General features: G+C 30.9%; 1 protein-coding gene across 1 annotated transcript in view; it reads right to left on the bottom strand.

Moving 5' to 3' along the window:
• LOC148308651 (uncharacterized) overlaps positions 1-17621 on the bottom strand; it is a 67668-nt gene that overhangs the window by 8001 nt on the left and 42046 nt on the right. Inside the window, exon 3 of the mRNA XM_088261383.1 lies at positions 2351-2412. Coding sequence (XP_088117509.1) covers positions 2351-2412 — 62 coding nt within the window. The remainder of the gene's footprint in view (positions 1-2350; positions 2413-17621) is intronic.

Genomic DNA, 17621 nt, shown 5'->3' with positions numbered 1-17621 from the left:
TTACATATTCTTTTCCAGCAAAATTATTAAATTTCACAAAATTCATTGTTATTTATTTTTCAAAAAGCTATCAAAATATATGTCTGTTTAATTTTTAGGGTCACTTTTACTTCACCATACTATTTTACTTTTAGGTGACTGTTATTTTCATTTTTATTTTTACAAAAATTACGATATTTGAAAAAGTAACTTTTTTATTTAGCATTTTTATATTTGCAAGATAGTTTTGTGGAAGTGTCATATTTCTATTTTTAAGCTTGCCCCCCAGGTAAAAATAAACGTTGAATCGTTCACAATCACTTTTCAGTTCCAAAACTTTTTGACAACCCCTTGCAGCGATAGATTTTTTTCAATCTAAGTTCACGAAAAAACCACGAGTTATTCCAGGATTAATGATAAAAAAATATTAAAATACATAGTAACGACATTCGTACACACAGATTAATACACATTAAATGACATATAATACTAAAGCACACCATATTTATTAACTTTGTATGTATTCATTCATCGTTAAAATCGATTATGGTATGGAGAAAGTAGAAATGAAATTTGATTTATGTCAGGTATTAGATCAGTATTTTTTTAATAAATAATTAATTAGTGAATTTTACGAACTCTTGTTAACAAATAAGTCGAATTTCCGTCATAAGAGTACCGAGCAACAAACTAAAAATAATAGTAATAATCGCGTAATAAATTGTTTAGGATTCATAATAATAAACAATCTGTACATATCGCATTTTAAGACTTTCCTAAAGATACTCTTTTCGCTGGTTCGTATTTTATGGTTGAAATTTTAGAAAGCTAAAAGAAAATGAAAAATATTAAAAAAATCACCTTAGACTGCTAGAAAATTTGTTTTTTTACATAATGTATTATTTATATAAACATACTATCAAGTAAGGTAATTTTTGGAATATCATTTTCACAAACATTATTTTTGATATTCGCTCTGCAATCAAATCAGAATTATAAAACAGCAACGCAGCGCACAAAGAAAATTCAGTTTGCACAAAAAATGCGGCAGATTTGAACTTTTAACATCTAGATAAAATATGTAGTGGAAAATAATATAACATCGCTTTGAGCATTTGCATACGAAGATAATTATTACTTTCTATGAAATATATTTAAATTTTAACATACACCTCTATAATCCGAACCCCCGCTAATCCGAACACCTCTGTAATCCCAACGCCCATACATTCCTCCCGCGCTTTTGAAGACGGAAATCCGTGCTACCGCTAACATTGCGCCAGTTGCAGAAATGTTTGACGCTGAAGCGGATATTTTTGTGTCAGAGTAGGTGCTTCTACGTAAATTGAAAGACAAAGCTTTTTACTTGTCATAAAATAAATCTCGACCAGGTAAAATATTTGATTTCTTTTTAAAAAGTTGAATAAATACAATTAAAATTTCAAAATACATTTTTGTTTTATTAAATTAAAATACCCCACAGATTCTCTTAACGCTTTACTAGTACTACTTTAGTAACAGAGGGTAAATTTTCGGCGTTATATATTGTTTAAGATGTAGAAGATTTATATTATCCACTGACACTTCGTGATGGAATTGCATTTTTAATTTATTATTAGATTCAAACCAATATTTTTAACTTTTCCACTTTTTTATATTTTTTTATTTGACCAGCGACCGGGTTTCGTCGTTACCAACATCATCAGACTGGTCTGACCAGTCTGATGATGTCGGTAACGATGAAACCCGGTCGCTAATCAAATAAAAAAAAAAAGTTGAATAGCTAAAAATATTGGTTTTAATCTAATAATAAATGTAGAAGATTGTTTTGATTTAAATAAACAAAAACGGAATAACAAAGTGACACAACATGTTTCGATACTTAACTCCTAATTTTATAAAATACAGACTGACTGAAAAATATTTATCTGATAACAGATATGTGTGTGGGTGTATAACATCAATAAATCCATAACTGATTCTTAAACGTTCAAATTTACAAATGTAATAATATTCGGGATAAATTCTCAAATTGACATTGAATTTTACTCTTAATTGTAATCAATACTGTTCCCTTATTTTCTTGTTTAATGCATGATAATGCAACATACGTTTACTGTAATATAAGGTGTCCAGATGGTATTTTTAAAAATCAATACTTCAGTGAAATTAAACCGTTTGTCAATATAACTTAATACACTTGATTTTAGAGTGAAGCCTTAAATATGGGGCAATAATATACAACGATTAAGTGCCAGGTTTATATCAAAAAATGAAATAATTGCAATTTTTAAATTAAGTTTTTTTCCAAAAATGGAACATTCAATAATGAGAACAGATGACAACTAAGAAATTAACAATGTTTACTTACCTCGTAAGATCTTTCATCGATGCCAATCTCTGGATTCAGCTCCTTGGTTAGATGTTGAATCCCTGAAACAAAGTAATTAATTCCACATTAAGATTTTGAATTTTTCATATTCAATTAAATAAAAAAAACTCAAACATTTCACTACATAACATAAAATAGGACAACGTTCATCGCACACAATTTTATTATTGAAATCATGACGCTTTTATTCAATGTATTTCATATTTTACAAGTGAGTTGACTTCGAACAAAGGATTTACGTGTTCCAATATACGATCATACATGCTTGTATTTTATATCGAAAAAGATCTTAAAATATTGATAGAATGGTAAGTTTAGCCTACATAAAACTAAAGCACATTACTTTCTTTTCAGAATAAAAGGAAATATCTCTTTAAATGTGAACATCGGAAATGATCGCCTGGGACTAAAAAGTTAAAAAAATAGGGTTTAGTAGTGGAGTCACATGGTCCAACGACATTAATAAAGTAAAAAGTAAAAACTGTCCCGCCAACAGGAATATTATCTCTCTTTATCAATCCTTCGATATATTTGGCCATGATACATTCCCACCGGTCATACCTTTGCTGTATCTGGGGTTTCACAACAAAGAAGAGAATTTCCGAAATACGAGTAATACAAAACAGGGCAATAAGAAATATATTTTGTCTTCCGTACACCACTCATGTAAAATACATTTATTTGAGCATTAACATATAACTCGGCATTCTCTCAACATATGAAATTACAAATACAATGTTTAAGATAATTTTTATAACGACTCACAGCAACTCCAAACAAATTTTCAAAAAAGAAATTCATCATTAAATATACGAGGAAATAATCAAATGCATGTAGCGCCAATAAACTCAACTAAGTGCTGACTAAGGTCCTTACAATTAATTCCCAAATTAACCAGCTGCCTGACATACATACGTTTATAAAATTAAATCCAGTCAGGGATCCAAAAAGAATGAACCGAAAAAATACTTTATGGAAAAATATTTGTGTTACTGATCAATTTTTTTTTTCTACTAAATGCTTCTTATCTTATGTTTTTTTAAAGACCTTTTTACTGTAACTTTTATTGATTCATGTTTTCCATTTTACCCTGTGTTTGCTTATGTGTTTTTCAGTCTCGTTAACCTTAATACCATGTCTCAACATGAGTAACGGAAATTACTTATCGGAAATATTATACATATATCGCTCACTCCTTTCAAGAACGTCATAAATCAAAAAACTTGATTTTTCAGGAGAACGTTTTTTAAGTTCAAACATAAAATACAATGTATTAAAAATAAATATCAAGCCACTTATTTAACTTTTTACTGTGCAACAGATCTTTTTAGGTAAAATCTGAATATTTATTCTCCATTTGAAAAATATTTAGTATATTTAAAAAAATAATTAAACAATACCTTTTCTTCAAAATGCAAAAATAACACTTTCTGCCCTGTAGCGGGTAAATATTAAGTTAAAAATATGCCTCTTTTGCTGGGATATAGTACATTTTCTGGATATTACGAAAACATGCACAACTCAAAATTGACGATTTTTGATTTATGACGTTCTTGAAAGGAGTGAGCGATATGTGACTCATGTATGTAATACGTTTAAATAAATAAAGAAATAAGATGGCGTTTATTTAATATTTTACAAAACTATTCCAAAAGTATTGTAAAAAATAAATGATAATTTGATCTACCAGTCCCTTACAAGGAGAATATACATATTATCGAATTATAAATATAGTTAATATCTAATCGAATGATATCAAAATACGTTAAAAACAAAGTATTAAATTTTATCTTGGGTTTTACCGAAAGTTATTTGCGGACTCCATGAAAACTAATTCTGTGATTCTGTAGCAAATATAAAATTTATAAAAAAAAAAAACAAAATATTGCCTTGTCGTTTATCGTAATACTATACTGTTTATATTGTTGCCAGTCTGGCAAACTGGCAACATTGTTTCTACAGTCTGTCAATTTGACAGTTGAAAGTTGATTTGTAGTCAGTAAGTTTTGCCATTTCACCATGAATAGACTGAATGACCATTATGCGCGTCGTAGGTTCAGCCTAAATCCTTGTTCACAGATTTATGAACAACACACACCACACAAAATGCTGTGAAAATAACTGATATATTAACTATGTACATGTTGCACAGAAATTGAGAAATTTAAATTCATGTTTTCAGATGCCTCCCAGTATATAAAATAATTCGGTAAGGTAACACTCAAACTCTTAGTAAGTTGACTGCTCGTTAGTAAGCAGACAATTAAAATATAGTTATTGAGTATAATAAAGTCAGTTTGGACTGAACTACTGGATGTATTCACAATCAATAGAAAGGGCACAAAATAAATCATTAAATTATATTATTTTCGGGATAAATTCACATGGGAATTATCTGCATTAAAATCAAATGCCTCGTTTGCTAAATTCTTAAATGTTAATAGGGGAAAACAATTTGATGTGATTCACTTATACACAATTTTAAACAATATTTTAGACTGTCCCTTGTTATTGCAAATGATAAATATTTATGCCCCAACCAGAAACACGAGAAACCGTCAAATATTTTATTGTAATAAAAGCCGGTCTGTGTCTGGATTCAATACTCCTATCCACCGAATGCAAAACCTATAGACTATACCGATATATGGAATATGTCACTTCCTAACTACAAGGCAAGAATAATTTCAATATTTCAGGCTTGTGTATAATTCTAACTAACTAACTAACTAACCATCACGCCACTTCCCCGCAGGGGTAGGCAGAGAGAATAGAGCGCCACACTACTCTGTCTTTGCAAACATTCTTCACCTCTTCCACGTTCATGCATCTCCTCATACATACCCGCCGATTGTTACGACTCCTAATCTGACCACTTTCAAGTATATCGTGTATAATTCCTTGCCTTATATCTGCAATATTCCATACTTAAAAAAATTGTACCCAGTCATATACGAGTATACAACCAAAGGGACTATCCGAACTTGAAATATAAACATTTAAAGCTACTTCCAGTACGTGGAATATTGTGGATGAGTATCGTCCACAATAGTTGAACAACAAACTAGACAAAAATATAGAAATCTTCTAGAACACAACCATGATACACGATTTACCCACAACGAAGGTTTAACAGTCCAAAGAATTAACAATAAATATGGGAGTCGAACACTACAATATATAGTTCCAAACATTTTTAATTTGTTGCCGATACTATATTTGTGAACATTAAGGTTTGTTATTGCATTGCCAATGACAACTTACCAATTGGCGAATTAGGTTATTGACAGTGAACGTTTGAAAGAAGTAAGTTTGTGCGAAAATGGAGATCACTCGTGAGGGTTTGCGTTGGATGATTTTTTATGATTTGAAAAAAGGTTTTACTCGACACAATGCATAGAATCACTTTGAGTAACTTTTGATAATGAAACACCATCAGAGAAGACTGTTTACAATTGATTTGCAGAAATTCGTCGTGCTCGTGCGTCCGTCAGTGATGAATGTCCTAAAGGTCGACCAAAATCGGTTGCCATTCCTAGAAACATGGATGCTGTGCGCAACACGATTGAAGATGATCGGCATGTGACTTACAGACAGATAGAAGGGTTTCTTGGAATATCGAAGACTGCAATTAAATTTATTTTCATGAGCATTTAGGTGTGAGAAAGATTTGCTCCAGATGGATTCTGCATAATTTGACTGAACCGAAAAAAGAGGGTCGTGATGGTTAGTGTCACGAAATGTTAAAAACATTCGACCGAGGACGATCAAAATCCGTATACAATATTGTAACAGGAGTCAAAACAAGGATATATTCGTAAGAACATGAAAGCGCACAACAGTCTACTGGTTGGGTGTTTGACGATGAACCCAAAGTTGTTCGTTCACGGAGCACTTCCGAGAAAACAATCGCTTGTTTCTTTGGTTATACCGGACAGATCGCAACCATTCCTTCATGAATCGAAGAACTATTAATGTTAAATGGTTTAATTTAATTTGTTTTCCAACATTCTTGGAAAGAATAAGGAAAAACAACAAAAAACGTCGCATCATTCTTCATCACGACAATGCCTGCTCCAACAACTGAATATTTGAAGGAAAGAAAAAACATCGAATTAATGTCTTATTGCCCGTTTCCCCCGATTTATCGCCTAATGCTACTACTACTACTACTACCATCACGCCGTTTCCCCGCAGGGGTAGGCAGAGAGGATGGAACGCCACACTCTTCTGTCCTGACATACACTCCTAGCCTCCTTCACATCCATACATCTAGTCATACATGCCCTCCGATTACGCAGACTTTTGACACCGCCAGATTTTAGGTTCTGATTGATCTGATCGTGCCAAGTCTTTTTCGGTCGTCCACGTTCTGTTTTCCCTCTCACATTCGCCACATATATTTTCTTAGTCATTCTCTCGCTATCCATTCGCTCCACATGTCCATACCACCGCAAAGAGCTCTTTCTAATCTTTTCAATTATTCCTCGTTCAGCCTTACATTCCTTTCTTATATCGTCGTTTTCAACGACGATATCGCCTAATGACTTTTTTTATTCCCCACTGTCAAACAAATGATGCATGGACATGATTATAATCTAGAAGTAATTAAAGACTTTCAAAAGCATATTTCTACGATATCACCTTCAGAGTGGCAAAATTTTTTCCAGAGTTGATTTGAATATATGCGAAAATGTAAAGAATTTAATAAAACACCTTTTTTAAAACAAACAATAGAATACTTTGCTTCCCATTTGTTCAGTTATTTTTAATTTTTTGTAAAAACCTAAAAGGCAACCCTCGTAAAATATGGAACAAAGGCAAAATAAAGGAATTGGTAATAATTCTATGAAAATTGTAAAGTAGTTTATATTTTTTATTTATTTCTCTGTTCTTTGTGTGTATATTAAGTAAAAATGGATAAAAACTGTATGTAAAAAGAACTTCACCGACAAAACACACAAGAAAGCTTGGTGGGTCTCTGCAAAGAATATTTTAAATATGTTTAAAACTGTTCTTTAAATACACGTATACAATTTAAGTAAATAAAAAAAAACCATCGTTGTTTGATATATGTACATAAAAAGAGATAATTATTTTTTGCAACAATTATTACATGTAATATATTTATTATGCACCAACAGGCTACGGCCGTTAGTAAGAGAAAAAAAGCGTTTTGATAATGTCATCAAAAACAAAAAATTACTCTCATTTCTTGTAATAAATACATTACAAGTAATAAACGAGTATATTGATAAATACAAAGTGCAGCGATATATTTTATTCTAGAACTCGCGATAAGTATAAAAATAATAGATTAGAGTTTGATTGATGCGCTCATTATTAAAAGGTCGCAATATTTTCAGACATTGATAGGTATCATTGTATTGATATATAATCAATAATTATTTACATCATCATTTAAAAAAAAGATCTCATCGCAATATATTTAAAGTAATCATTAATCATATATTTAAGGCTCCAAATTCCGTCAAAAATAGTTTATATTTGTATATATATATATATATATATATATATATATATATATATATATATATATATGTATATATATATATATATATATATATATATATATATATATATATATATATATATATATATATGTATAAATATATATATATATATATATATATATATATATATATATATATATATATATATAAAAATATATATATATATATATATGTATATATATATATATATATATATATATATATATATATATATATATATATATATATATATATATATATGTATATATACATATATATATATATATATATATATATATATATATATATATATATATATATATATATATATATATATATATATATATATATATATATATATTTATATATATAATGAAATTAGCATAACAAAATCTCTGCTTGCGCCGTTATGAAATTAATTTAATTTTTTTGTCACAACTGTAAAAAGTAACGTTAAAAGTAATATTACTTTTAACATTCCATTTTACTTTTATATTATTTCATGGAACTTGGTGGTATATAACTGTTTATTTTCCTAATTTTAAAATTCAATGAAATTTTCATGTCGATTTAATAAAGGAAATAAAATGGATTAAATTAAAAACCACTCTGTAAGTGGTTTTCGCCGTCAGATCATTCTGGAATATAATATAATGATATTGAAGTAATTAAATTATCGCCCTTTCAACGATTTTGTCAATCAAAGCTACGTAAAAAATTCTTAGAATAACAGGCACAGTGAATAATGGAGTTGAGAAAATGGAATCATGGCCTTTAAAATAAAAAATTGACGAAGCGGTAACTCCGTGTCAAAAGATTCACAAAATTTTGATCAAAGGGGATCCATTATATATTAAATATTAAAATCAAACACTGAGTTGTTGAGTCTACTAAACTCTGTATTTTAATGTTAAAAAAAACACACACAATATGCCAGTTTTCTTATGTGTCGTATCTGAGGGTATGTTCAACCTATGACAATATTTATCTATGGCATTTTCAAACGAATATCGTTTGGAAATGCCATAACAAGGCGAAACAATTGTCACAAATGTATTTTGATGTGTTTTTTAACATTAAAATACAGTTTAGTATACTCACAAAACCAGTGTTCATTTTTAACATTTAATAAATTGATTAAAATGGAGTTCTATAAAATAAACGCCAAATATAAAAAATAAGTACTTAATATACTTGTGTTGATTTTTCGTGGAATAGGAATTATTTGATCATCAATATTTTAATATTCAATTTTTAATATATCAGTACTCAATTATCCATTTTTGAATTTGATCAAACCTGACAATTTTGAAGTTTGATGGAAACTGACCAAACGACAAGAATTCTGAAATTGTGGAGAAATTTGGTGTAAATACCAAGGTAGGAAAGACTTCCTTATCTTTTATTTAGTGGAATCGAAATCGGGTATCTTACGAGTAGTTTAGAAAATATATTTTCTACATTTTGACATCTCGTATGGAAGAAAATAGAGGTCTCGGTATTTACAGGGCTTACGACCTGTTGTAATAGGCTTTTTTAAGTGATCACTTTATACACGTGTAACCTTTACCCTTCTACACTCACTACATTCACATTGCTTAAATTTTTAGAACTCTTCAAATCATCTCAATACAGCTTTCTAAAATTTCATCGATAATGCCTTTGTAGCCTTCCAATCTTTTCTTATATCACCATTAGAACATTTATCATACATCGTTTTGCAGAATTATTTTCTTGAGAAATCAAATAAAACGTTATAAGTAGAGTCAAGTATTTCCGAAACTCCCAGAGGACATGTGATTAACGATTTAATTTAAATTGAATTGCATTGGTCGGGTTCATTTAACATGATACAGTAGGAAGATATAAAAACACCAAAAAAATAATTAAGTTAAACGAAAATCGTTTTGAATTTAAGTTTTACTTGGTTAATACCACTATTTCTTAAAATCTATTGTGACTCGTATTTCGACGCTTTATTTTTAAAAACCGTATTCCTAACATATTATTTCATAAAGTGAAATAAAATAGATAACAAAATCATTATTGTACATATCGCTCACTCCTTTCAAGAACGTCATACATAAAAAAAAACTTAATTTTTTAAGAGAACGTTTTTAAAGTTTAAAACTATAATAAAATATTTAAAAGTAAATTATTGAACTTTCCACTATGCAATAGATCTTTTTAGGTAAAACCTGAATATTTTTTTTTCATTTGAAAAATATTTATCATATTAAAAAAAAAAAAACAATACCTTTTCTTCGAAATGCAAAAACAACACTTTCTGCCCTGTAGCGGGTAAATATTAAGTTACAAGTAATATAGATAGATATAGTAAATTTTCTGGGCATTTTGAAAACATGCACAACGTGCACGAAATAATAAAATTGACGATTTTTTATTAATGACTTTCTTGAAAGGAGTGAGCGATATAGATCTTTGATTTCTTGTTTTAAAAAAACCTATGGGTTATACCAACTACTAATCATTCCATCACGCCGTATTTCTGCATAGATACGCAGAGATAACACACTCGTCTGTCCCGACATAAAATACTTCTAACTTTCTCTACATTCATACGTCTAGTCATACATGCCCTCCTGTTACGTAGATTTTTAACACAGCCAGTTTAGCAATTGTTTGATTGTTAAAAGTAATTTGATCATGCCTCTTTTTTTCTTGGCCGTTTTCATTCTGTTCTTCCATTTACATTATTTTGACATGAGTATTTAATTTGTTTACAAACACTGTGTTCAGATTCCCTGTTTATTTCGCTTTTTATTTTTTTCCTTCATCTACTCTTCGCTAAGAATCAATATCTTCTTTACTTGCTCCAGGCATTCCACTCGAAAGTATCACGTTACTTCAATCTACTTTACTTAAGAGCTAAGGATTGTGTTAAGTAATTGGCCAATATAAATATATTTTTATTTAGCGTTAATATAAGCACCTTTTGCTGATCACTTTCACCAATAAGTTTTAATTAAAATGGTTTGAATTCGTTTTTTGTTTTTCTTAATAATTGATATATTTTAATGAGTCCCATCAGTAATATAACTGATAATGATGAACAACACTGACTATTTCCAAATACTTGTTCACCGATCTGCGTTTCTTTACACTTATGACATATCAACATGGATGAAGAAGAAAATGTAAGTCTGGGTATTTACAGGACTTATGACCTATGACAGCTAATGATTAAGTTTCCGAGTATATATATATACATATAGTATGTGATACATATGGTATTTCAAATATTTTTTCATGCATTGTATCTTTACTATATCTTTGTAGATTCCTTTAAAAATAACTAATGAATGATATTCGTTTTAAAATAACAGACGAAAGTGTTACGTTGCGACAAAATGCTCCGGTCAGTCTCCACCCTAATATATCTTGATGTTGATGTTCTTCTCATCCATCTACTTGAGAGATTACTGAACCATGGCATTAAATTTATTTTCAAATTTAATAAAAAACATCACTAAATGAAATATAGGGTGCATTAACCATCAACGTCACTAATATATAATAATAAACTGAATATGTTATGAATACTTGTAGGTACGTAATAGGCAAGGATAATTTTCTTAGGCAACTAATAAATATTATAAAAATAAAGTAGCTAACCTTCAATCTCTCCCGATTCTCTACAATGTTCCCCATAATCTCAGGGTACTGAAATACCTCATTCAGAAGATTATGCACTTTCCGAATAATGTCATCATTTTTCAGTAATTCCGGCACTATCCGAGCTTTTAGAGTCTAGAAGCTGGGACAATGCTGGAATTACTTAGCAGCTTATTTCATAGTCTAGAATCTAGGCTATGAAATAAGCTACCCCCCGCTTTAAAATGTGTACGTTCTTTAGTTACCTTTTGCCTGAAATATTTTTTGAATATTTTACTATAAGCCTCTAGTTTAAGACTTTGAGACTTTTCTGCAGTTAGAATAGTTAGGATAGGAAGGGTAAGATATACACGTAGTCTGTTCAATTAATATGTAGATAAACGTCATAAAACAAAATGTACTTTATTTCGAAGTTATATGTCTGACTGCTCTTCACCTCCCCGACGCACACACTTATCTCGACGTTGTAATCATATTTGGAAACAGTTCTGGAACTCTTCTTATCTTGAATCTCTTCAGACTTTTCTGCAGTTAGAATAGTAAAGGGTAAGATATAAACGTAGGCTGTTCAATTAAAATGTAGACAAACGTCATAAAACAAAATGTACTTTATTTAAAAGTTATATGACTGACTGCTTTTCACCTCCCCGACGCACACACTTATCCCGACGGTGGCGGTGTAATCATATTTGGAAACGCTTCTGGAACTCTTCTTATGTGAAGCTCTTTCGTCGAATTCGCTTAACTTCGGGAATTGTCTCAAATTGTCTTCCTTTCACGTCCTAGGACTATTTCCAAAAGCGAAAACACCGTTGGAATAAGTGTGGATTGGGAAATTGAATATACCAAGATATGTAATTAAAAAATAAAGTATATTTTCTTTTATGACAACAGGCTACGTGATAATTGAACAAGTGTTTTTGATGTACAACTTGATGTACTTGAAAAAATATTTTAAATTATTTTTCGGAATTTGCAAATCACATAATAGATACAAATTACTCAATCCACTCTCATACACTTAAATTATTGCACCTTGTACCACACAAAGGCCAAATTACGAATTATTGCACCTTGTACCACACAAAGGCCAAATTACAAATTATTGCACCTTGTACCACACAAAGGCCAAATTACAAATTATTGCACCTTGTACCACACAAAGGCCAAATTACAAATTATTGCACCTTGTACCACACAAAGGCCAAATTACAAATTATTGCACCTTGTACCACACAAAGGCCAAATTACGAATTACTTTGTAAATTTAGAAATCCAAAAAAACCTAAATTCTAATAATAATTTAAAAAAAAAGTATATTGTTTCAAAATTCTTTACCTTTGCTTTCCTTTTTTTTTCTTTTTTTTTCAAACTCCACCCACTTGACTAACCCCCCTCCCCCTAATTAACCCCTCTCCTTGTTTAAAAAACAGATAATTATTTGTTATGTTTTAGGTTATATTTTGAGCTGAAGATGGAAGCATGGGTTTCGAAACTGGTAAATAAAATAAACTCAGGTTGCAAAAAAACAAATGTTTTTAATTTACAATTACTTGAAAAAATACTCGGTATAAATCTAGTAACAACGCATGTGCTACTGAAAACTAAGGTCAGGTGGTAGATCGCAGTGCATATCTAACACTTTAACCACATTGTTTAGATTACGTCAACTTCACTTGGCTTTTTTTTACTTGTGTATTTTTAAACCGGATGCCAAAGCACATTTTTATTTATGTCGGCAGAATGATAAAAGAGTCTTTTATTTTCCAGTGGAAGTAATATAATCTTCTTCTTCTTCTTCTTATTACAGGCCTTGCGGCCTGTTTTTTAAAAGGGATTAGCCTCTTGCGACGTCGATTCCCAGCTATCGGCCCATCTCTTTGGTGGTCTGCCCGGGAGTCATCTACCATGGGGTTGGCCGTACAGTGCGATGTGGGGGAGTCTGCATGGTTCCATTCTCCTCACATGCGCATACCATTGTCTTCTTCGTTGCCTTTCCCACCTAACGACATCTTCGATCTCGCATATTTCCCTGATCTTGGCATTTCTCAATCTATCTCGAAGACTCTTGCCTGTTATGCTTCTCAGAGTCTTCATTTCTGACACTCTAAGCGCGTTTTTTGTGGCAGCGGTGTCTGCTCTACTTTCGATTCCATACGTCATGATGGGTCGGACTCAAGTTTTGTATATCTTGATCTTGCTGCCGATCTTCATCTCAGGGTTTTTCCATATGGCATTTTTCAGGCATCCTGAGTAAAGTTATATAATCTACAATATTATATGATACCACATATTGCTCACTCCTTTCAAGAACGTCATAAATCAAAAATCGTAATTTTTCAGTTGTTCATATTTTCGGAATGCCCAGAAAATGTACTATATCCCAGCAAAAAGGCATATTTTTAACTTAATATTTACCCGCTACGGGGAAGAAAGTGTTGTTTTTGCATATTGAAGAAAAGGTTTTGTTTAATTATTTTTTTAAATAAACTAAATATTTTTTACATGAAGAAAAAACCTTCAGGTTTAACGTAAAATGATACGTTGCACAGTAAAAATTTCAGTAAGTGGCTTGATATTTATTTTTAATACATTGTATGTATTATATTATATACTTTAAAAACGAGTGAGCGATATGTATATTATCTGTAATATCTATCTACACCATGTCGTTAAAGCGTTTCACTCGTATTAAATCCCATGAAATCCATACGAAAGAAAACGTTTTAATAACGTCGTGAAGAGAAATGTAAATTTACCATTAGACTAAAATTGTCCATAACATTGGCTCTTTAAAACCGGCTGTCAATCTATATTGTCAGGAAATTAAAACTACCTAAAATGATAATTATTTTATTAATTTTATAGAATTAAAGATAATGTTATCTAATTTTCTATATGTAACCGATCCCCTGAGAGATGTTTTCAGTATTTTGAGTGTGTTCAAATCCCTGAACACGAATGGAGGAATTACACCCAAATTAATTCCTAAATTATGTGAATATGCGTTGTAAAGTAAATCGCTATGTGCTCTTGAATGAGGAAAAATTCCCCCTCTCAACTGCTGGAATTTAAATTCCTTTTATTTTTAGTTGGTTTGTTAAATTTGTGTCATTATTTGTTAATCCTTGTTTCGGATGGTTTGATAATGTTTTAAAACCAAAAGTGTTTACTTTATAATAAAACAAACTGTTTTCATTCATTTTTTAAAACGTATTTATGATCCCTACTCTTTTTATGATAATTCGTTGATTAAATTTAAATAAATTTAAATAATAATAATCTTTGTCATATTTTCTTATTTTCCCATGTTCACTTCCTGGGTGAAGCATATGCCCTAACAAGCCTTCTTCAGGTCACCCTGTTATCTCCTTGAATGGTAAATCAGTGGTCCGTAGGTGATAAGTCGTTAATAAGACTTGGAAAGTCTTGTTAATCGGTTGGTAAGACATTGGTAAGTCGTGGTAATACAATAGTAAGTCGTGGTAAGTCGGTGGTAAGTTGGTGGTAAGTCGGTGGTGAGTCAGTGAATGGTCGTCAGCGATTTTCCGAAGCACCGAAATCCTCAGGTTAGAAGAAGAGACTTGAGGGATTCATGCTCACGGGTGGCATTCTTAGAATATGTCCATCTTCTCCTTTTTAGGACATCCAATATGAGGGGCTGTGTTCTTCTCAGATCCTTATTCCTGACGTATTTATAACAAGCACCATTCAATTGCAGTGCAGATATCGATGATACTAGTGATACTAGTTACTATAGTAGTGATACTAGTTCGTAGACACTAGTGATACTAGTTAGTAGATACTAGTGAAACTAGTTACTAGTTACTAGATGATACTTGTGATCGGTAGCCTGGAGGGAAAGAGAGGGAGAGGAAGATCCCCACACGATGGACCGATCAAATTAAGGCAGCAGCAGGCACCTCGGTGGTTGGAGCGCTACGTGCAGCGCAGTCAAGGGATAACTGGAGAAGAGTCATTGCTTCCGCAAGGGTCACAACCCTCAGCGATGAGGAATAAGACGGAGAATAAGATAATATCGAATAAACATAATGTTTTGCATTGTATTTCTTTTGAGATGCTCTTTATATTTGTCTCTCACTAAATTTCTTTATTTTGTTCGCTTCTATCACGTGTACGGTTTTGCACGATTTTTTTTATTTATTAAATAATCTTTAACGAGTACGTTTCTTTCATTGAATCATTTGAGTACTAAATAATACAAAAAAAATACTATTTCAGGGAAATTTTATTTCAGTAAGTTTAATTTTTGTTGCGGTAAATATTGACACCAGAAGCCTAAAGATGATATTAATTCTAAACTAACAATATTCTAAAACGTAGACAATATTTTTTATCAGATTTAAAAAAAACTCGATTCTTTTCTCAATTTATCCATTTATTTATTTACTTCAAACTAATTATTTGTTTATTAAAACGTAGAAAAAGCAAAACGTTGTTTATTTTTATATGAAATTAATTATTTCATTATACTATAAAAGCACTCCTAAAATAATAAGAAGGATATTGAAGAATTTCAAACAAAGAATTCAGATTATTTTTAAGAAAAGAAAAAGAGCCTTGCGATTATTTTTTAAATCATCGCAATTAAAAAATACATCAAGAAAATGTTGTTTATCATTTTTCAAATACAAATTTTATTTTAAAGGTTTTTATTGGTATTTTTATTTCATAGCATTTTTTTATGAATTCAGTAAAATGGACAAACATTCGAAATATATTGACGCATAATGTAAATCAAAAATAGCTTCATTTATTTGATACAAAAGAAAAAGAATACAATTATCCTCATTAGTTTCACAGCATACATGTTATTTGTATCAAAGCACAGAGTAAAGCGCACATTATGGCTTAGTTTTAAAATATTATTTTACTAAAAAACACGTCTCTGTCGGTCTGAAATATACGTTCATAAAGTACGTACGTATAGACTAGCGAACTTATTTCATCAAAGGAATCGACCAAAACTTAGCATGATCAAGTATTTCCTTTACTTGAAAGTGGTCAGGCCAGAAGTCGGAATAATCGGCGGCCATGTATGAGGAAATTCATGAATGTTGAAGAGGCGAAGATTATTTGCAACGACAGATTAGTGTGACGTTCTTTTCTCGTTATAGATTCTTGAGTATAATCGTGGAATACACGTGAACGGGTGAAGGAAAAACAATAAAATAAATTTATGGGGTGAATGTATTTGGTAGTAGAAGCAGAGAAAGCCCGAGGAAACTTGGTATGATCAATTATTTCAAATACTTAAAAGTGGTCAAGTCAGGAGTCGGAATGATCGGCTGATGTATACGAGGAGATGCATGAATGCGGAAGATGCGAGGATTGGTGTGGCGTTATTCTCTCTGCCTATCCCTACGGTGAAACGGCGTGATGCTTAGTTAACTTAGTGGTAATTTATTTAATTCTGTTATTTTGTCGTTCCTATCAACATTTATACTTGTAAACATAAGAGTTTTATACTTGTAAACATAATTAATCTCTTTTCATAGAACAGATATGGGGTCTGCCCAATTTTCATCAATAAACAATTATCCATTATGTTGGCAACAATACACTTAATGACGCAGAGACGTTTACATTTCCTTTCCTTTTAACAATGGTATATAACTAAGTAAACAACAAAAAATATCACCATTTCTTTCCGAAATGAGATGAATCTTGCGTAATTGCAAATATGACAAAGTCATCTATAATGTTATTACATTTAAGAATTTTTTATTGAGTAAAAGTAGCATATTTTCATATAAAAATCTCCCTCAATACCCCAATTTGATTTGAAAACCTTCGATCCTTTCAGAACCACTTTTGCATAGCTAGAACATAGCTCGAGAATTTACTCTACTAATCAAATTGTACTGCTTTTAATATAAATTATTATTGCCAGTGTGATATCTTAAAGGAGAACGCATGCACTAAAATCACAGAAAAAACCACCACGCTGTTTCTCCACAGGGGTAGGCAGAGGTATTAGAACGCCTCACCAATTTCGTTGTAAATATCCGAAAATAGAGGTTGTTCCCCATTAGTCACATCTTCAATTGATGGGTGATGGGGCTATGAAAGGACGTACA

The sequence above is a fragment of the Brachycentrus maculatus genome, unplaced genomic scaffold, assembly GCF_059751285.1.
Source record: "Brachycentrus maculatus isolate JH-2025_06_01 unplaced genomic scaffold, ASM5975128v1 h1tg000153l, whole genome shotgun sequence".
In the NCBI taxonomy this organism is placed as follows: Eukaryota; Metazoa; Arthropoda; class Insecta; order Trichoptera; family Brachycentridae; genus Brachycentrus; species Brachycentrus maculatus.
The sequence above is the reverse complement of the archived record's forward strand: the minus strand, read 5'-3'. Positions and strand labels throughout refer to the sequence as shown.